Here is a 21,858-nt window from a genome sequence, read left to right as displayed (position 1 = left end):
TCAGTCCAGAGGTACAATGGGGATTTTCCTGGATGGTGTGCACCTCAGGACTCACGTGTGTTTTGGGCAGTGATGACCGTACTATAATTCGAAACTGCAAAATAGTGCATATTAAGATGTAATGTAATATTGTATAATGTTGTATTTCCATGATACTGTAATGATTTGAATAAAGTTTTGTAATAAGAATAAGTTTTTTACAGGCTTCCCACAAAGTGGGCTTAACTGCAAGCGAGAGTCTTTATTAACATTTTAGCAGCTGAGGTATTTATATGCATATTTACTCATTATCCACTGGCAGCGTTTCATTAGTAACCTTTTTCAATATTAATTCCTCATTCACATCCCCCCAAGGATAAAGTTTTATCCCATCTATTCCTTTGCATGTACTTGTACAAGCTCTTAGTTTCTGTTTTTTAGATTTTTCATGTGTACTTTCATTATCGATTTCTTCGTTATATTCTCTCATCCTGTATCTGATATTCTCCCAAACTTCTGTTCATCCAGCTTATTTTCACAGTTTTAAGAGTTCTTTTGATAGTGGCATCAAATTACTCACACACCCTTTACTCTCCAATAAAATAAGTTTTTATTGAGAATTCTAAACTCTAGTCTGCCACTGATGAGCAATTCCCAACTAAATTTTTGAAATTCAATATATTGATTAGAATTTTTATCAGGAATCAACAGCACTCATCCAGATTTTCACCACCAAATAAAACAATATTTTTAAACATCACTCAATTCATAAAAATAATAAAGTAATTAATATTAAATTATTGATGTAATTGTAACAAAGATGCAGAATTGGGATTTTTTTCTAGGAAAAAAATAAACAATGATGGAACAATCATTAATGAAGTAGATTGCTTTGAAGAAAGTGCACAGTTTTATGATAGATTTTTGGAAGTAATATACAAATCTAAATAACTTATCTCCCTGAATGTAGACAGATTAGCATGTACCTGCAAGATTTCTTTGTTTTGGTTATAGATTTCCAGCATCATCAATGTTTGCTTTTGTTCAAATAAAAGGAATTGTTTATTCTTACAAAATCTAATTTAATTTTGATAGGCCATTCTGCCCAACTGCTCTCTGCTGGTATTGAGCCTCCTTCATCCAGTCCTTTCCCTCCCATTGGCCTGTTGTTATTTTCACTCAGTTATCAGGCCAGCATCCGTCAGTTCTGAGTACCTCCTGATGCTTGTGATCGTTGCAATGGACGTTTTTTTCTTCTCACTGGCTTCAACATCGCCTTCTAAAAGAAAATAAGTATTGTTTGTTTGACTGGATTTTTGTTACATTTGTAATTCACCAAAACACCAGCTAAATTTTCAGTCACACCACACAATAACAAGAATAATGGAGCTTAAATATTAATTGCCCACCTCCATGACTTTAGTTTATATATTTCTCTTCTATAGTAACTGCTTTCAGTAACCTTATAAAGGAAGTCTCAGCTATCAATAATGCAAATCCCACAAATACTGAATGGAATCCTGTTAAATTTCAACATGTAAATGTCAGTCCCAGTTTTTTTGTTAGCAGCAGGCTCATCCTCATCCTCATCCTCATCCAATCCCTCTCTACCTCTATGCCACACCTAAATTTTCCAATGCCCCTTCCTTTTTTTCTTGCCCCATTCTCCACCACTTTCCTTCACCCTGGTTGAACTTATTCTCACTTTCAACAATTTTTCCAACTACTCTCATATTCTACAGCCCAGGCTGCACTTACTTTTGCTTTGGATAGATAGAATGCTCTTCATATTCCTGCTTCAAACACTTTCCCTCTTTGCATGGATAACTGTATTGCTTAAAGCAATTGTGCAGAACTCTGAAGTTTGATTAGTAATATACCATTCTTCACTTTGCTCTCACTTCTACATGGTCCATATCTGACCCCTTCCTTCCCATTTCTATCTCCATCTCAGGGGATAGATTGGTGACCAATATCTATTACAAGCTCACCAACTCCCAGAGGTAGCTTGACTATGTCTCTTCCCACCCAATTTCCTGTAAAAATTTCAGGCAAGCACTCTGGTTCATTACTTTCCAGAGTAATGGCAGTACCTTTTTAATTCAATTTGTTTATTTTTCTTTCTTTTCTGTCTCCAACTATCAGTGGCTTAAATTGTTTCCTTCTTATCTTTTGTTCCCACACAATAATAGGTTGTCCCTTGGTGTTCTCCACACCCCTCTTGCTCTGCAGCTTAAAACATTTCCATCTCTTTACCTTTGACAGGCTTCTGACCTGAAGTCTCAGCTCTGTTTGTCTTCCCAGAGAAGCTGCTGGAGCAGTTGAGAGCTTTTGTTTCATATTTTCAGCATCAGCGGCTTTTTTTGCTCCAATATCAAAACCTTGACAATTTCCCCCAAGACACATTGTTTATTGAAGAAATTTTCAACACACCAAAGTTAAAAGCACCCAGAGTAGATGTTCCTGCAAATGTCTGACTTTTTCAGTTCATCTGAATTGCTATTCACACTTTTAGCACAAGGGTCTGGAGTTCATAATCCTCGTTTAGATATTGACATTTTAACATCTCGCAGAATCGCATGCATATCTCTTACGCTCCCTCACAAATACTGATACACATGGACACAGATGGAGTAGATATAAATGCATGATGGCATAATTACACGCAAATGCATGCACACATCATAAATGAAGCTCTCATCGAACTCTGACAATCATTTCATTGCAAGACTTTGAAATTACCTTCCATGATAAAGTTGACCATAATGCACATCTATCAGAATAAATCTAGAGGGTGGGGGTCTTACCTAGCTCCAGGGTTCAGCAGACAGGAGGAGTTGATCCTCCTCCTTATGATCACTGGCGGAGTTCCCCGAATAGTTAGAAAATTGAAGTATCTAGTGTATTGTGTTGTATTGTAGTATAGTGTATCTAGTGAAGTATCTAGTATGTATGAACTTATCCTGTGCTCTCCTCCCTTAAACTAACAAACATTCTGTAGATATGGGCACTGGAGGAGTTTCCTGTATCATTAGAAAATAGAAGTATCTGTGGTATGAAAGCGTCTATGGACTTATCCTGTGCTCTCCTCCCTTAAAGTAACAAGCAATCTGTAGATATCTATCTACATGTGTACCATGCATTGCACCTCATACATTCAAAGTTCAAAAGTTCAAACTAAATCTATTATCAAAGTAAATATATGTCACCGTATACAATCCTGAGATTCATTTCCTTGCGAGCGTTCAGTCAATACAAAGAAACATAATAGAATCAATGAAAAGCTGCACACAAGACAGCGAAAACAACCAATGTGCAAAAGGCAACAATCTGAGCAAATACAAAACAAAAAAAACAAACAAAATAATCATAAATAAATAACAAAAAAAATCAAGAACATGAGATGAACCCATGCGTTGTGCGTCGTTGTCTATCAGGTCACATACAATTTACCCTTATCACTGCAGAGTTTCACACAAGATAGCCAGCCTCCTAGCATCACTTCATCCCCTCCACACAGAATTGCCACTCCAAAAGAGAAGAGGAGGAAATGGAAGAGGAAGATACAGGCTTTGTGAAGGTTCAACAAGCTAAATTAGATGGGCACATTCCATATTGAGAGAGACACCTGACATTTTCAAAGGCAGTTAGCTCCTAATCTGCCTCAATGACAAGAAGAGCAGACCTGATATTCCGAGCAACACACACAAAACGCTGGAGGAACTCAGCAGACCAGGCAGCGTCTATGGACAAGAGTACAGTCGACATTCCGGGACTAAACCCTTTGGCAGTCCCTACAGCAGTTTGTGTGTGTTGCTCGGATTTCCAGCAGCTGCTGATTTCCTCTTGTTTGTGATTGATATCCCCAATAAGGGTTAGAAACAAGGGTCTTACCTTTCTTAAAGGCGTTTGAATGATGTCCATGTTTTGATGGTTTTGATTCAGTCAGAGCAATTGACATCAAATGGATAACAGCATAAACTCTGTGAATTAAATAAAAATATAATTACAGTAAATATGATACAAAAGATCCATTAAAATTGAAACCTAAGTCATCACTGTTTCTCAGATATCAGACTGACATAACAGTATAGCTAAGAATGATAGTCTTTCCACTAGTTGAAGTATAAATTAACATTAAAAATAGTAATGCATGGATTTAGTAGGTTGAATCAATATACCCAATGTTGCTCAGCTTCCACACATACTATCAGAGGAAATGTGTAATTGCAAAATGTTTGAGGGTTTTTTTTGAATCTTTGAAATATTAAACAAAATTGAAGTCAATATTTCCTTATAGTATTGTAGTTAGTAGTTAGCATCATATTGAAGGAGTTTTACACTGCTGGAAGTGCCAGATTTCTGATGCTTTACTGAGGCTCTTTCTGCTTCCTGAGGTGATCTTAGAATAAACCACAGCAATATATTAAACAGAGACTTCTCCCTAGGAATTATTTACTGACTGAAGTGGATTATCAGATGATTATCTCACAGATATTGGTAGAACTTTGATAACCGGATTAATTTTTTTTAATCTTAAACTGATTTTAAAATCCCTTGAGGTAGCCTGAGAGCATCCAAGAAAGACAATATTCAAGTTTATTTGCATCTGTTGCTACAGGCTTCAATGATATTAAAGCTTCAGACTAGGTCTGCCCTTTTGGGGAAAGTGGTAAACTCAGGGAGGTTCCCTTTGTTTTCCCCAATGTTCTAGAATTAGAGTGAAGAATGGCAGTTGGTGTTTCAGAATTAAATCACAATCCCTTTGAAGTGCAACACAGCATCACACAGCTAAGTACTTGTTCCTTTCATGCAGAGATCCCATTACTGAAGCAATAACCTTAACATTGCTGATTCCCTTCACCAACACGTTCCTCCCCAGCAAGACTCCAACCTTGGTCAATAGTCATCCCTCAACTAAAAATTAATCAGATTTATGGTCTTTGTTACATGCTGTGTCAGTCCTTAAATGATTATATTTCAGAAATATAATTTCTGACTTTCAAATCTCTTACTATCTTTCCTTTTGGTTAGTCCTGACGAAGGGTCTCGGCCCGAAATGTCGACAGCGCTTCTCCCTATAGATGCTGCCTGGCCTGCTGTGTTCTACCAGCATTTTGTGTGTGTTGTTGTTTGAATTTCCAGCATCTGCAGATTTCCTCGTGTTTAATATTTCAGAAATAGTTAGATTGAACTATTTTGAGTTCATGGGAGGTGTTTACATACATTAGGTACAAACATCCTTCTATTCTAAGAAACAAGTTAAATAAGAGCCAGAAGATTGCTTTCATAAAAGGGGATTTTTAAAAAATATTTCTTCCTTACATTAAGTATTATTTAAACTATTACATTTGTATTTATGCAAAGGCTGTTGGGGGAATTCCACGTGTCAGGCAGTATCTGTGGGTAGAAAGGTTTTTCAACGCAAAACACTGGCATTTCCTTTTCTCCACACAGAAGCTGCTTGATCTACCGACTACCTGCTGCACTGTGCTTTTTGCTCCAGATTTTAACATCTCCAGTCTCTTATTTCAAATTTCTCTTTATGTTTTCACTGTTCTCAAAGGAAGTCACAGAAGAAGATTCGTAAAATGAAGTCAAAAATTGCATACCTGTGGTACAGCATTGCCAGAAATTGAAGAATAAGAATAAGTGCAAAAGAAAGTAGGAAGATGATTCCAAGGGGTTCAATCTCAATGTATTCATTAGGTATAATTTCTCCGTTGTAAAATTTGGGAACATAGATTCGAAGTGTGGAGCTCATCAGTTGTAGAATAAAAGTTCCCACAAGCCATAGCAAATTGATTATGACGTAAATGAAAACAGCCTGATGAGAAAAGGTAAAATCTTAAGAGTTTTGCCAAAACACACATATATATACATACACATATACATACATGTGTTAAATTCAAAAGTCTTGTTTCTAATTTAAGACTTCTACAATTATGCAGCAATTTTATGTTGTCATGTAGAAACTCCCTATTCGAGGTTTCAAATTTGTTTTGGCATTTACTTCTGTCAGCATGAAAATCAGAAGCACTACTGTTTTGATTTTGTTTATCTTTTTAGGTGTGGCTCTTTTTTTCATTGCTCAGTCATAGTGCCATTTGTTACCAAAAAGGAACAGGTTGCGAGCCATCACAAGCTGGGGAGTTCCACCCTATTTTTGTTATCATTGCTAATCTATAATGAACAAGATGTTTCTTTCCATGCCTGTGGCAGATCAGGTGACAATCGATGTTTCTTTAGCAATTTTGTCTGTTTTTTTTATGAGGCCAAATTACTAGCTCAACACCCAACCAAGGGCAGATGGAATGCGTGCAAGGAGACAGCTGGATTCAAACTCTGGACCACTCAGCTCGAAGTACAGTGCAGATGCCACTACACCACTGGCCAGCTTTAGAATGAATAAAGAAGTAGCATAAGCTGTTGACTAGAGATGTGAAAAGGACCTGAGATCTCTAGTTTTTTTTTACTCTGTTAACGCATCTACAGTAGGACGGTCACTATTCTAAACCTGTCATAAATACTAGAAACAGTCGTCTGCAGGCAAACACAAGGATTATCAGTTGTGGCCGTGAGATGTTGGAGAATCCTTTCAAGACTAAGTTGATAGTTTGAAGTTCATATGAACATTAAAAATGTTAAATTACTTTCTCTCAATATTACAACCACTGAAAATGTACATTAGGTCAGTTCTGCAATGAGGTCAATGGGTCTGCAGATTTCAGTGCAGGCTGTGCATTTGTCTTGTGCGAGGTGAGCGAGCGTGGAACATTACTGTTCTCATTTTGCGGTGACCCCAGCTAGGAGCAGCTGCAGAGCTTGCCAGTGCTTACTATCTTTTCTAGTGTGCTGAATAGGTCTATTTGAGCAGGTGGTCAAATGGAAGTAATGCCGTTGATCAGTACTTTTGCATTAGCCAGTCGTTACAGGATGGACAACAGTGCATCAAACTGAGTTGGGACCCATAAGCTGAGTAAACAGATTTGTTAGCATAGGGTGCAGTGCTAAATGTCTTCATTTAATGATGGAACTAGCCTAAGGATTTCACTAAATACCTGATGACAGCAGGCAGTTGCATTCATTATTCATTCAGAAGGCAAAAACTTTGGTGCACTTACCTTATTCCTCAGAGACAAGAGATCTTTTTTGGCCTGTTCTATTTGGTTTTTATCATTTTTAAGAGGTTCCAGATACCCCTTAATCATCTCACTCCAAAATAAGGATTCATCCTACAGTGAGAGAAAAATAAACTATGTTCTCCTCGATTCATGTTTCCATTATTTTCAAATGACTTCACTGGATAATCATCAATCAGATTTTACATAACAAATAACTGATAAATTTGATTTGGTGAGGTGCCACCTGCTATTGCAATTGTGAAATATCATCAAAGAGTAAAGAGTGAGACATCTCCTGTTGACATTTATGAAAAGAAAACATGGGTTTGCTTATTCCATTTCTACTTCATAATTCACTGTCCCAGCTGCATGAATGACTGCCCCTCCTTTCAAACACACCCTCTTATGCTTTTTGCACAAATGCATCTCCATCCTCCTTTCTAGCATGTCACCCTATCTCTACTAGAGAAATTATTCCATAGGGGGAGAGTCACGCGATTGCATTGATATTTCACGAGCAAGTATATGAGGTCATCTTCCACCAATGATCAATCCAAATTGTCAACAACTTCTATGCTCATTAGTCAGAAAACGTGGCATTTACTTGTCAAAAGGCAGTTTGCACTCTATATACACCACGTATTTTTCATATTTTTAAGACATAGGAGTCCATTCGGCCCTTTGAGTCTCTGCTGGTTCTCAGAACATCCCTATTTATCATTATTCTGATTTTCTTGTCACTTACCTACACTAAGGATAACTCATAGAAGACAATTAACCTACCTTTGAGGTTTGAGTGTAAACCAGAACACTGAAGAATACCTCACAGTAACAGAAGGAATATGTAAATTGAACAAAGGGAACATCTGTAGTCAGGGTCAAACCCAGATTGCTGGAGCATTGTGGCAGTCTGTACTGCTCTTCCTCCACCAGGTCTGTCAACTCCTTAAAGAATGTTCTCATATGCCAGCTCTATCTTCTTTAACAAATTCATCAATTGCAAATTTGATCAGTTTTTTTTAAAATTGAGTCAGGTAACAAGGAGGGTTGATCAGGACTGTGATTTGATATCTCATGAATAGAATTTAACAAGACCTTAGACAAGGTCCCTTATGGTGGCTGGTCAAAAATTGTATCATCAAGGACCCAGGGGAGAGACATAAATTGGGCAGAAATATGGCAGATAGAATTTAATACAGAGAAAAGTCAGCTGATTCATCTGGTAAGGTTGGGTAGTGATGCGGATTTAGGAAACGGTGGGATTTGAGGATGGCGTTGGTGGTGGCTATCAGAGATGATGCAACAAAACAATACACAGAACAAGCTTGGAGTTTATGTCCAAAGACGTTTGGAGATTGCAGAACACAGGATGTTTTCCTCTATTAGCTGAGGGGCAGAGCATGATAACAGAGAAGTTTTGCTAGAACTGTTCCTAAGAGTGTTGTACAGTTCAGATCAGCATATTGCAGGACATACGGGATTCCAGAAAGAGGAAAATGAAGATCCATAAGAATACAGAACTCAAGATACAGAAAATGAAGGCGTGTCCATAGGTTACGGAATCAGTTCTGTGTTGAGGTGAGTGATGTTATCCACGCGGGTTCAGGATGGTTATCCACGATGGTTGAAAGGTAACATCTGTTTCTGTACCTGGTTGTGTGGGACCTATGGCTCCTGTATTTGCTTCCCGATGGCAACAGCAAGAAGAGGGCATGATTTGGATGTAAGTGGTCCTTAATGATGCTTGCTGCTTCCTTATGGCAGTGCTCTTTACAGATGTGCACTATAGTGGGGATAGCATTTCCTGTGATGGACTGGGCTTTCACCATCACTTTTTGTAGGCTTTTCAAAATTATTCAATGTCTTGTATACAATGGATAATCAGCTTACAGGGCCATGGTTAATTGATTTATTTTATGATGACATTTACAAAAAGAAATGGATTAAGTACTGGAAACATCACCTGAATATAATAGATACAAAAAGCATTTTTTAAAAGTCGGTCAGTTTTAGTCCCTCACTTCTTTAACATTTGTTAATGCCTTATTCAAAGATAATTTTTAACAGCCACAAATGGAACATCTGTTTTATGTGGTAAGAGTAGTCTGATTTCCTACTGGAATTCTTTTAACACTATGTCGTTGATCTATGTAGTTGAAGAAAAACTGAACAGGCTGAAAGGCTTATAAAGGTGTTTATACAAGAGGATTGGTAAACGTGGAATAGCTATTAGGAAAGGGTGACTTCAGATCTAGCAGCTGATGTTTAAGAGACTTGCAGTTGATTACACTGGTGGTAAATCACATTAAATTGCTAATGGAAACATAATACTACCTCTTCCATCTCATCCTCAATGAAACAAGTATTGGGCGTTGCATTTGTTAATTCAGAGATCCAACCTATGAAACATTAAAAAAAAGAATTATCCATGAATTCTGAACATCCTATATTTCTAGGACTATTAATGTTTAAGCCTATTTCTAGATATATAACATCAATTGCTACACATAGGCTCACAAGGATCATGTGATCTTTTTACCCACATTATTAATTTAGTAACACAACACCAAAAAGTTCTGGGGGTTGATTTTATGCAAGCTTATTAATATTGCGTCACTTTTGTAGAACAGTTTTATCCTTACTTGACCTCAAATGTGAGTCAGTAATTAACTGTGCAATAGAACTTAATACTGTGTCATTGGTGTCACGAATCTTGGAAACGGTGTGGGACAATTAAGAACTAGAAGGAAATTAATGACTGTGCTCTTTAAAAAGTGGTTTTAATTACAAAACCATGCCATTAGTAAATGTCCAATTTAATTTAATAAAAGGGCAATCCAAAAGGAATGCAGGATTGATATTTACCCAGCCTATGAGATTACAGCTGGGCCGGTTAGCTAACAAGCAATGTATAACGAATGGTTCACTCACAGTATTGCAGAGGTAGATCTTCTTCTTTTACTTCTTTGGTTGTATTTATGCTGAGAAATCAGAAGAATATATTTGTAACAAAACAGCTAAATGCTGGCATCGCGGTATTTGACTAATTACTGCGTTCAATATAAAACCATAATTATAACTCTGGTTAGGTCACACTCGGAGTACTGTGTCTAGTTCTGGTTGCCTCACTATAGGAAGGATGTGGAAGCATTGGAAAGGGTACAGAGGAGATTTACCAGGATGCTGCCTGGTTTAGAGGGTATGCATTATGATCAGAGATTAAGGGAGCTAGGGCTTTACTCTTTGGAGAGAAGGAGGATGAGAGGAGACATGATAGAGGTATACAAGATATTAAGAGGAATAGATAGAATGGACAGCCAGTGCCCCTTCCCCAGGGCACCACTGCTCAGTACAAGAGGACATGACTTTAAGGTAAGGGGTGGGAAGTTCAAGGGGGATATTAGAGGAAGGTTTTTTACTCAGAGAGTGGTTAGTGCATGGAATGCACCGTGTAAAATAGATCAGTCAGCAACACACACAGAACGCTGGAGGAACTTAGTAGCTCAGGCAAAATCTATGGAGATGTATAAAAGACCCTTCTTCAAGACTGGAAAAGAAGGAAGAAAACGCCGGAATAAAAAGGTGTGGAGAGGAGGTGGAAGACCAACTAAAAGGTGATAGGTGAAGCTAGGTGAGGTGAAGAGGTAAGAGGCCAGAGTAGGGAATGGAAGAAGAGGGAAGTGGGAGAGGAAACAATTTCCGAAAGGAGAAATCGATGTTCGTGCCATCAGGTTGGAGGCTACCCTGATGGAATATGAGAAGTTGCTTCTCCAACCTCACGATGGGAACAAAATGTCATGGTATTACCAAATCCTTGATATTGTGAGGGGATAGAGAAAATTGTAAGTCCCCAGCCCCTTTCCTGATGGGTAATAATGCCAATTATGATGGGAAAACATTTTCTCTGAAAACCCAAATTTAAATTTCGTGACGTTTCAGTTAAGTGTTTGGATAGTGGGGAGGGGGACAGGAAGTGAAAGCAAGAGTCATAAATACATATTGAGATATAAAGAAAATGTAAATATAGGTGAGCTGACTCATTTAGTAAGGTTAAGTGGTAAGGGGGTTTAGGAGTAATGAGACATAATGTGAAAGAGAAATACAAGTATTGGAACTAATAGAAATTAACTTAGGTCTGTTATTTCTCATGTACCTAAGCTGTCCAAAATGCCCTTCCAAAAGCATGAGAAATATCAGAATTTTCTTTTGAATATTAGCTTTAGTAATATGAGGTTCACCACCACTGAATTACCAATGATCCAAATTTTTTACACATAACCTGGTTTTGAGTGAAAGTGGTAGCTTATCTTTAGTCCAATCACCTTACAACTCCAGCGATCAGTGATTGAGGTTCAATTCCCACCATCATCCAAAAGGAATTTGTACATTCTCCCTGCGATTGTGTGTGTTTCCTCCAGGTGCCCCAGTTACCCCCAAAATTCCAAAGATGTATGATTAGCATTAGTAAATTGTGGGCATACTATGTTGGTGCTGAAAACGCGGCAACATTTTCAGACTGCCCCCAGCATAACCCTCAATGATTTAATCTGACACAAAATAATGCATTTCTCTGTAAATTTCAATGTACATGTGACAAGTAAAGCTAATCTTGGTTTTGCAGCATAGTAGATGACTAATCTTGATGAATGGTCTAATTTAAAATTTGTTCTGTGTGCTGGTAGGATGTGCATAAAAATCAATCATGTTCAGATTCATTCAGAGAAGCACTAAAAATGGCAATTAACATAAGAACTGCTCCTCTCTTATGTAGAATGATTATATTTGAGAATAGCCAGCACAACAGTAATCAGAGGCACTATCACAGTACAAATGCATTCCTTTCTTAAGACAGACCTTCTATTGATGAGCAGCAATTACTAAAAAAATGTAATTTATGTACATCAGATTTAATTGGAAAACCATATCATGAGAGTTCTGGAAATGAGTGCACCAATTTATTCTCTGAATACAAATACTTTCCCTTTATAAATCCACAAATTAGGTATTAAAGTTGTCATATCAAATACTCTGATATCCAATGCTGTTCTGAACATATGTGGTATTTTCTTTATGTTAATTGTTTATTTAATTGAACTCTGAAACTATGCAGTTTCCCAATGCTACAACCAGATTATGAGGTAAGTACAAAGTACAGGTATCGTTCATCCAACTGAATGAAAAATAAAGAAAAATTAGCCACTGGAAATCTAAAACAATATCAGAAAATTCTGGAAATACTCAGCATATCAATCAGTATCTGTGGGAAGAAAACAGAGTTAATATTTCAGTTTGAAAACCCTTCACCAGCCAAAGGAGCTTTGTGTCCCGAAATAGTCCAAGTAGTGATTAGTCTGAGTCATTTAATTTTACTAAAAAACTTATTGTTGGAAATCTATCAAAGTAATTATAGTGGAAATGAGGGAAAGTGCAGACTGAAAGATTAATAATGAGTCATGACAAAAATTAATTTAAATTAAGATTGGCATGCCATTTTGATTCATTATTAGGTTACTAAAAAGAGATCTACTGTATTTGCCTTAAGGGAAGATACTAATGTGCTAGACGTAGAATTATAACTGCCAATGACAGTAAATACTCTGTAAATATGTCAAAATAAATCACCTTAAACAGTTAATCAACACACACAAAATGGTGGAGAGACTCAGCAGGTCAGGCAGCACCTATAGAAAGGAGTACAGTTGACGTTTTGGGCCTTGATCTCTGTCTGAAATGTTGACTGTTTACTCTTTTCTATAGATGCTGCCTGATCTGCTGAGTTCCTTCAGCTTTTTGTGTGTGTTGCTTGGATTTCCAGCATCTGCAGATTTTCTCTTGTTTGTGATTGAACAGTTGAATTAATGTTGGATAGTTTAACATGCACCTTATAATCTGTCTGCACTGCACTTGCTCTGTAATTGTAACACTTTAGTTTACACTGTGAATGCACTTTGGGAATGAATTGATTGTGTGAATAGTATGCAAGACAAATGTTTCACTGTAGCTTGGTATATGCAACAATAATAAACCAATTTACTACGTTAATATAGGGTCATAGAGTCATAAGTGACATAGTACAGAAACAGGCCCTTTGGCCCGAATAGTCCATGCTGATCACAATATCTTCCCTGCTAGTCACAATTATCTGTGTTCGGCCCGTTACCCTCCAAGCCCTTCCTTTTATTTACCTATCCAAATGCCTGTTAAACGTTACAATTGTACTTGCTTCGACAGCTTCCTCTGGCAGCTCGTTCCAAGTACTCCCTACCCTATGTGCAAAGAAGTTCCCCCTAGGTTTCTTCTAAATCTCTCCCCTTTTATTTTGTATCTGTGCTCTCTACTTTTGGATTCCCAATCCAGGAGGAAAATTTATAACCATCCAACTTATCCATATCCCTCATTTTATAAACTTCCATTATCTCACCTCTAATTCACCTGTGCTCCAAGCAAAAAAGATCCAGTGTGGCCAAACTCTCCATATAATTCAGTTTCTCTGGTCCAGGCAGCATCTTCATAACTCTCTTCTGCACCCTCTCCATCTTGACAACTTATTTATTTATCTTATGTTGAAATACAGCATGGTAACAGGCCTTTATAGTCCAACGACCCCATGCCACCCAATTACACCCACGTGACCAATCAACCTATGAGAACACACGTCTTTGGAATGTGAGAGGGAACTGGAGCACCTGAAGGAAAGCCATACAGTCAAAGAGAGACAGTACAAACTCCTTATAGGCGACAGCCGACCTGAACCCAGGTCACTAGCATTGTAATCGCTTTTCACTAACTGCTATGCTGCCAATGTCTTTCCTGGTACAGAAAGACCACAACTCTACAGAATCGCAAGTGCAGTTACTCACCAGTGACTTATATAACTGGAACATAATATCTCTACTCCTAAACTCAGGCTGGTGAAGGCCAGTAAACTAAATGTCTTCTTTCCCCACCTTGTCTACTTGTGTAGCCGCTTTCAGCAAACTGAGTATGTATACTCAAAGGTCTCTCTGTATCACAACACTCTTAAGTGCCCTGCCATTCACTGTATTGGTTCTACCCTGGTTTGACTGTCCAATGACCATGATCTTACACTTACCTGAGTTGAAAACTATTTGCCAATCCTTAGAACATTACCCTAACTGATCAATATCTCTTTGCAATTCATTGTAACCTATTTCACTATTAACAAGCCCCCCTAATTTAATAGCATCAGTAAACTTGTCAATTCTGCCATGTCCATTCACGTCCAAATCATTTACATAAATGACAGAGGTCCCAGGGTCACTCCACTAGTCACAGGCCTCCAGCCAGAGAATTGATCTTCAATCAACACCCCTCTACTTCCTATCATGAAGCCAGTTCTGAATTGATCTCACTAGTACTCCCAAATCTCATGGATGTAATGCTCCAGATCAGCCTGCCATGTGGGACCTTGTCAATGGTCTTACTAAAGCCCATATAGGTGTCATTCACAGCCCTTCCTTCACCTATCCCCTTAGTAAGCTCTTTGAAAAACTCTAGAAGATTAGTCTGGCATGACCTCTCATGCACTAAACCATGCTGTCAATTCCAGATCAGGCCTTGACTATCCAAATGATGGTAGATCTCGTTCCTCAGAACTCTCTCCAGTAACTTTCCTGCAGCTGAAGTCAGGCTCACTAGCCTGTAGTTCCCTGGACAGTCCTTGCTACCCTTCTTGAACAATGGAACAACATTAGCCACATTGAGAAGATGAATGGAAAGTGAGTTATATATCATGGAATTAGCTCGGTGTAGTGGTGAATGACGTCATCTATGCTGATTCAGGTGCCTGACAGCTCCGGTAATGACTATTCCTGAGCCAGGTGGTGTGGGCCCCAAGGCTTTGGTACCTCCTGCCCAATAGTAGGAATGAGAGGATGACATGACCTGGATGGTGAGGGTCTTTAATGATGGATGCTGCTTTCTTGAGGCAGTGTTTCACGTAAATGTGCTCAGTAGTGGGGAGGGTTTTGCCTATGATGGACTGGGCTGTACCAAGACTTTCTCTAACCTTTCTTTTTCCTGAATATTTGTGCTTCCAAACCAGGCTATGACGCAGCCAGTTAGAACACTCTCCACTGTGCATCTCTAGAAGTTTGTCAAAGTTTTTGGTGACGTGCTTAATCTATGCAGACTTCTAAGGAAGTAGAGGTGCTGCTGTGCCTTCTTTGTGATGGCCCTCATGAGCTGGCTTAAAGGCAGATCCTCTGATATGTTAACACCACAGAATTTAAAGGTGCTGACTCTCTCCACCCCCATGAGGACTTCAAGGTTGGAAATACCTCCATGCTCGTAATATGCATATTTTCCAAGACCTTGCTACTTATTGCCCTCATTTCGTTATTATGTTGATAATAATAATAATGTTTATCATTACTTCTAATCATTTTGGAATTATGCTTTTTTTCAACCCAGTAATTCTCCTGTTGAAAATGCAGTGCAGAGTATTGAAATGTTTTGATCTGATAACTTTATTAGGGGGAAAGGCTCTAGCATACTCATATCTTGCCATGTTTTCTGAAGGGACTGGAGACCTATCGCCTCCTCAGAGTTCAGATCTCCTTTTGATTTGCACATGTGTGAAGATGCAGAAGTGTCAATGTCAGAGACACGCTGGAAGTTAGATGATGTCACGCTTGAAATTAATACTCCACCACAGCTTATGAGTCATACAAGCAATTAATTATTGAAGTACTGACCGGAGCGCCTGAAGCACCTCTCGTCACATTTACCTCAACATTACACTGTTGCTTGCTGGATGTAGCACAGCCCACTTCACTAGCAACCTGCGTATTTTGTGCAAGTCAGTGGTTCGCTTATTTTTCTTTAATTTGGCTTGTCTTTACCTTTAAAATTAATTTTTAAGTTTAGGATGTTTTAAATTAAATTGATGATTTCTTAAATAACTTCTTTTAGTTATAAATATCAACGATTACCGAGTGATTGGAACAGCTGTCTGACAACTTCATATCCACGACTCAGTCCTGATTTCCAGATGCTACCTGCATGGAAGCGTGCGATCTCCTGTGATCTCGTGGGTGGTCTGGTACGTCCACCCCACGCCCACATCAACACCCCGAAGACATGCCAGTTGGTGGATTTATTGACTCATAATCTGCCCCACGTGTAGATGGGTAGCAGGAGAATGAGGAGAGTTCATGAGCATGTGGGATAGAACAAGTTAAATGGAGAACTGTGGATGATGGGATTGCTCTGAAAGCAGACAGAGGCTCAGTAGGCCAAATGTCTTTCTTCTATGCTGAAAGGAAATATCGAATGGAAGATTACTAGTTTTGTGGGCTTTGAGGTCAGGTATGAAGGATCAAAGGAGAAGGTTCTCTGCACCTCAGTCCAGTGAATCACAAAACACCAAGGTTAGTGAGTTTGAGAACAATAGGAATTTCCTAAAGAGTTCAGGAAGACCTGAGGAGACTCATATTTGTTCAGTTCAGTAGTCTTTATTCCACTGTTAACAATTTAGAAATAGCAGTATTGGTGTTTAATGATGATCGAACCAGCGACAATTGTATTTTGTTGACGCTGATGCTGATTGGTAGATAATGGTAGAATTAAATAAACTTTAGGGCAAAGACTGTACGTGAAAATAAAGCTAAAATCTACCTGTACTGTGTCACTACCTGGGCTACACATCTCAAACCATGAGCAAAGGACAAAGGAAGACCACCAAAGCAGCAATCCCGCCAGTCAGAAGTGAGATTTTGTGACATATAACCCATCTCTAAAGCAGATGCCTGGGTCTTAAAGTACAAGGGAGAGAGGTCATTTGTTGGAAAAGAAATAGTAAATGGAGGTAGACAAAGTGGGTGAAAAAGGAGGGTACGTCTCCATGATATCATATCGATTTCATCACATATCTTTTGGTCTCCAGGGGATTACAAGACCACGTGAGTGGGAAGTGGTACTATACCTCAACTAGCATTACTCTACAGAACAAATGTATTTTTCTTCAAGTCAACTTCTTTGTTTACTAACAATAGCATTATAAAGGTTTGACTGCAAGGAAATGAGGATTACTAAACTGACTGATGAACAAATCGATTTCTATAAATCTCATGAAATAGAATTGATAATTGAAATTCAATTGATAACCAATACCTTGCTGGAGTTTCCAGAAGCATGGATTCCTTAGGTTTCTGGCGGGCTCGAACAACACAATCAATATACCAGGAGTAGTATTTCCACTGTTTGAAGAACTTAACCTTTGACACATCGTTATTTCCATCTTTGTTTTGGACGTTTGTTGCAGACTCCCTTGTGCCCCAAGAAGTAATATTTAAATTTGTAAATGTATAAATAGCCAGGATAAGTGCACCACTCGGGATACATATGAAGTACAGTGGGCCATAGGCTATCAGTGGAAATTCCATCGGATGTAGTACTGCACTGACAAAATACAGAACAGTCATTGATGTAATAAAGATACCAGTTGGCGTTAGAATTGTTCCTTCCAACAATATTAACCCTACAAAAAAAAATCAAAAAAAAATGTTACAGAAGATAATGCCCCTGTAAATGATGAATAAATTGAAAAACACTAAGTGTGGACTATGAGGTGTAGTTTGAAACAAAACTATGGCTGTATGAGATATAAACATTTAAAGTGTCCTAAACCCTGCCTCAGCTGAACTAATCTGCCCACTTTTGATTTTAATGCAGGTGGATTGGAGGATGAACAGCTTATGTGCTGCCAGGAGGTAGAGTTTCATAACAATGTTGAGTCTGTCCTCCATGTTCAACTCCAATGCCTTGGAATAATGGGAGATGAGAAATTATGGGTGGGAATTATGAGATAGGTGTGTTTAGTGCACTTTTTGAGATGAGAAAGAGAAGGCCTGCTTCACCCATGCTCTTAAAGTTAATATATTTCACTGCCATCAAAGACTAGATGCCCATCTGTTCTTCCCCTGCCCTGGTTTTAAACTACAATACTGGAATACTTTGCTACCAGTAAGTTCAGGAGGGGTGATCATCACAAGGTCCAGGTGCCCTGTACCCCTCCTGAAGTTCCTGCTAATACAGCTACTCATTCTCCACCAAGCCCTGGGGTTGCTGCTTACTTTGGGGCATTCCCTGACTGCCAGGAAGCCAGGCTATCCAACAGCTTCATCTCTGAACATATTGCTGGAGTTCAATGTCATATGCTGTCCTTTAAAACTGCCTAGAAACAAAACCCTCCTCCTTCCTGATTACAAAATGCAATTCATTCAACATCCATTGCCAAGAAATATTTATAAAATCAACACATCATAGAAATATAGAAATCATAGAAACCTCACGTACACAAGAACTTACACTGTTATTGTCTTTAAATATTTATCTAATTCATTCTTAATTCAATAGTGAAACACACATTAGGACACTTGTATTTCATGATCTATTTGTCCTTGTATGAACATTTTCTTCTGCTTCCCACCACCTTCAGTCTCCCTTGGCATTTTTCATTTGACCTGACATTTTTTAGAAAGAACTTTAAAGGATCATAAAAATTTAGACTGTTTTGTGATTGCAGATATAAGCCAAAGTTTAGATTTCCTTATTAGCTAATTTTGTGCAGAGGGTTAGTTTGTTGGAGCCAGATGTTCTCAACGTCTGATTTTGTCATGCTCCTTGGAGCGCTGGAAAGCAAAGGCCAATAGGCTGACTGAGTAAGGGGCCAGTTGACATTAGATATGTACAGAACTCCCCTGACTGACTTAAAGTTGTAAGATTAAATTCTTTGTAAGAAATTAGAGGGAAATTAAGAGAAAAATTACATTGAAACTGTACACTTACCAATTATACTGAAAAGTGCTGCAATCATTAGGAAGGCATACAACAAGCTTAGAACTGCACCCACTGCAATCTGGGTGTCTGGCTTTGTCGTTAAGCAGATAATCAAGTAGAATGTTGGGACGATTATTGAAAATATCAGAGCACCAATGGGATCCCAGTTAAATACATATGTCATGACAACTGCAGAGATAAAGAGAATAAATTACTTATTGTTGGGGAAGTATCTCAAAGTAACTACTCCTAAGTATTAGAATCCAAGTAATACAATTCACAGCCATTGTGTACGGACAATCTCATCCTCAATCCACTCATCCACTGTACAGGCATGTGGTCCACTTGATCCATGAAATGAGCCTTGTGGTTTACAACTTGATCACCTATGTGAGTGTATAAAACAAAATAAGAATCTGTCCCTTCATATAAATTGTAATTTCAATAAATCCCAGAAGAACCGGACACTTTTGTATTTGACCTGAGTGCATAGTCAATTGTAAAACCATCTATAAATAATTTTATGTAATGGAGGAAATTGCCGAGTCTCCAACATTTCAAAAGAAATCATATAAACTGCTAAGTTTGTCATCTCTACCTTGTGACTTCTATTCTGAGAACTTTATTAAGGAGTGAATTAAAGCCTTAGGTGTTGGTGTCTTTCTAAGTCTTTTAACCACTCACATCCAGCTGTATGTCCCCCAAGGGTTACCATTGTCAAGGAGAAGTTCGTTAGAGCAAACAAGTAAATGTCATAGCCACAGGTGGGACAGTGGATCAATATATCCGCCTTCCCATTCCACTACGTCTATTCACCAATTACAAGATAGAAGTCAGTTTAATCCGACATTTCCCTGAGGAATTAAGGGTTATGTGGAAATGGCACAATAGGAAGACTGAGGCCAGCATAGATCAGTCATGATCATATTGAGTAGTAAGCAGCTTTCAAAATCTATGAGTGGCCTAGAGCATCCTGAATATTCACTTACAGGTTCATGTTCTATCAGAATATTACCATCATACAGTGGAGGGTTCTGTCATTTATCAATATATACATTTTGAGAAAGACAAGAGATTTTTGTTTCAGAAAATATCATGATATCATACAGAGTTCTCTCACCCTGAGAGATTCACAATCATTTTACTAGGAGTGAAGAGTCTGAGTGATCAGGAAAGATTGGATAGGCTGTGTCTGTATTCCTTAGATTAAAGGAGACTGACTCATAACATAATAGAGATATATTGTATAAAATTAAGAGAGGCAAAGATAGGGTAGATATCGATCCTGTGGCAGGTGTATCTGAAACTAGAATCTATAGGTTTAAGGTGAGAGGGAGGAATTTGAAAGGGGATCTGTTCAACCCTATGATTCTCATAGTGCCACAAGCAGCCCTTTGGATATTTGCTACAGGAAAATTAATTGTTCACCTCAGTTTAATCACCTTAAAAGTACAAAGTTACCTAAAATTAAAATCTTTCCTCAGTTTAAAACATAAGGTAAGACCAAGTGAATGCCATTGCTCAGATTTCAGTGAAAACAGTGATCTTGTCCTGAAAGACCTGGAATGTGTCCACAAAGATCTTTTAGAGGGAAGTGAAATTCCAGTGAGGAGTTGATCATTAAAGGCAAGGGTAGTTCTGCAGTATTTAATAATTGAAGAAGTAAAAGTTTCATGTACTCTCTGAGAATAAATATAGCAGCTATCATAGCAGGATCACACCAACAGCAAAGAAGTCACTTGATACTCTCTGAAAGGGAAACATTGAGAAAGCACATTCAGCTCTTCCTCAGTGAATACCATGGCATGTTTAATATTTAATCATAAGATTACACCGTCAAAAATGTCATCTTCTTTCCCCGTCCATCTGGAATACTAACAATACCAATCACTGTGATCCTGGTACAGCTTAGTTTGTGGATATGAGGCAGATGACAGATCACAGGAAGGCTACAGAGCAAATCTCAGGGTGGTGGTGTGGGAGAGGGTGGGTGGAGGAATGGGCAGGTCCCAGCATACCTTATGCAGCAGAGATGGGCAGGTTCCAAGGCAGACTACAAATTGCTGAGCAAGGTAGGGTCAGGGGCAAGTGGTCAGATAGCAGAAGTCAAATGCGTTGTGGATTGTCAGCCTGTGTCATGGCCCATAAAATAGATTGCATTTTAACTTTAATTCAGTCTGAGCTGGAATTTACATGTTATTTCTTCAGGCAGCATGTTAAAATCAAACACGGTGTACGCTTGTATGAAGGCATGCATGTTTGGAACATGCTGAGTAATTTGAGGGTGGTGCCTTCTCTTGGCCCTTCATGTACATAAAGTGCACTCCAGTTTTCTTATTCTGCATTTATTGCTCCAAGCACTTATAGAGAGAAAGCAGCTCTGACTCTGTTGGAAATGAAAGGGAGTGTACTCACCTCCTACCATTAAGCAGACTGTAGCCGGAGCGATAAGAGAAGCTACCATAAAAATGACCTGATAAAGGAGGAATAGTTTTGAAAGAGATGGGTTTTTCTTTGCAGTTTCAACTCCTCTACCCAACATGTCAATGGTATTTGCGATTTTTGACGGGTCCCAGCGTCGCCGTTGGTTGAAGAACTCCTTGAATTCCTGAGGGGCGTTGGTGTACGAGTCGGAACCAGCACAGTACTCGATTCGCCAGCCCTGCTGCAGCATCAGGAGGCAAAGCCACCGGTCTTCACCTGTGAGGCACATTCACATCACAAGGTGATAATTATAAAGGCTGAGTACAGTGCATTTCATAAAATTAGGAGATCTCGAAAAGCCAAGTAAGGACCAGCATGAGATGTGGGGGTAGGAGCAGGTCATTAGGCCAGCTAATATTGGCATGGAGGTAGGTAGATCATAGAGTCGTCTCCAGTAGAGAAGAACAAAGATACTGAGCTCGTTATCATAGGGCAAAGATGAACAGATCACAAAGAGGTTACATAGAGC

At 38.6% G+C, this 21,858-nt stretch overlaps 1 protein-coding gene across 1 annotated transcript in view; it reads right to left on the bottom strand.

Annotated features, from left to right (window-relative positions):
• Window positions 1-245: 245 nt before the first annotated feature.
• The window catches only part of LOC140730528 (chitin synthase chs-2-like), a 70,592-nt gene continuing 48,979 nt past the window's right edge, over window positions 246-21,858 (bottom strand). Inside the window, exons 11-19 of the mRNA XM_073051100.1 lie at window positions 21,321-21,605; window positions 18,915-19,094; window positions 17,238-17,604; window positions 10,035-10,084; window positions 9,438-9,502; window positions 7,104-7,214; window positions 5,592-5,806; window positions 3,874-3,962; window positions 246-1,258 (exon numbers count right to left, since the gene is read on the bottom strand). Of these exons, the coding sequence (XP_072907201.1) occupies window positions 1,155-1,258; window positions 3,874-3,962; window positions 5,592-5,806; window positions 7,104-7,214; window positions 9,438-9,502; window positions 10,035-10,084; window positions 17,238-17,604; window positions 18,915-19,094; window positions 21,321-21,605 (1,466 nt within the window). The 3' untranslated portion in view covers window positions 246-1,154. The remainder of the gene's footprint in view (window positions 1,259-3,873; window positions 3,963-5,591; window positions 5,807-7,103; window positions 7,215-9,437; window positions 9,503-10,034; window positions 10,085-17,237; window positions 17,605-18,914; window positions 19,095-21,320; window positions 21,606-21,858) is intronic.

The sequence above is a fragment of the Hemitrygon akajei genome, chromosome 7, assembly GCF_048418815.1.
Source record: "Hemitrygon akajei chromosome 7, sHemAka1.3, whole genome shotgun sequence".
Taxonomy (NCBI): Eukaryota; Metazoa; Chordata; class Chondrichthyes; order Myliobatiformes; family Dasyatidae; genus Hemitrygon; species Hemitrygon akajei.
This window is presented reverse-complemented; position numbering and strand designations above follow the sequence as displayed.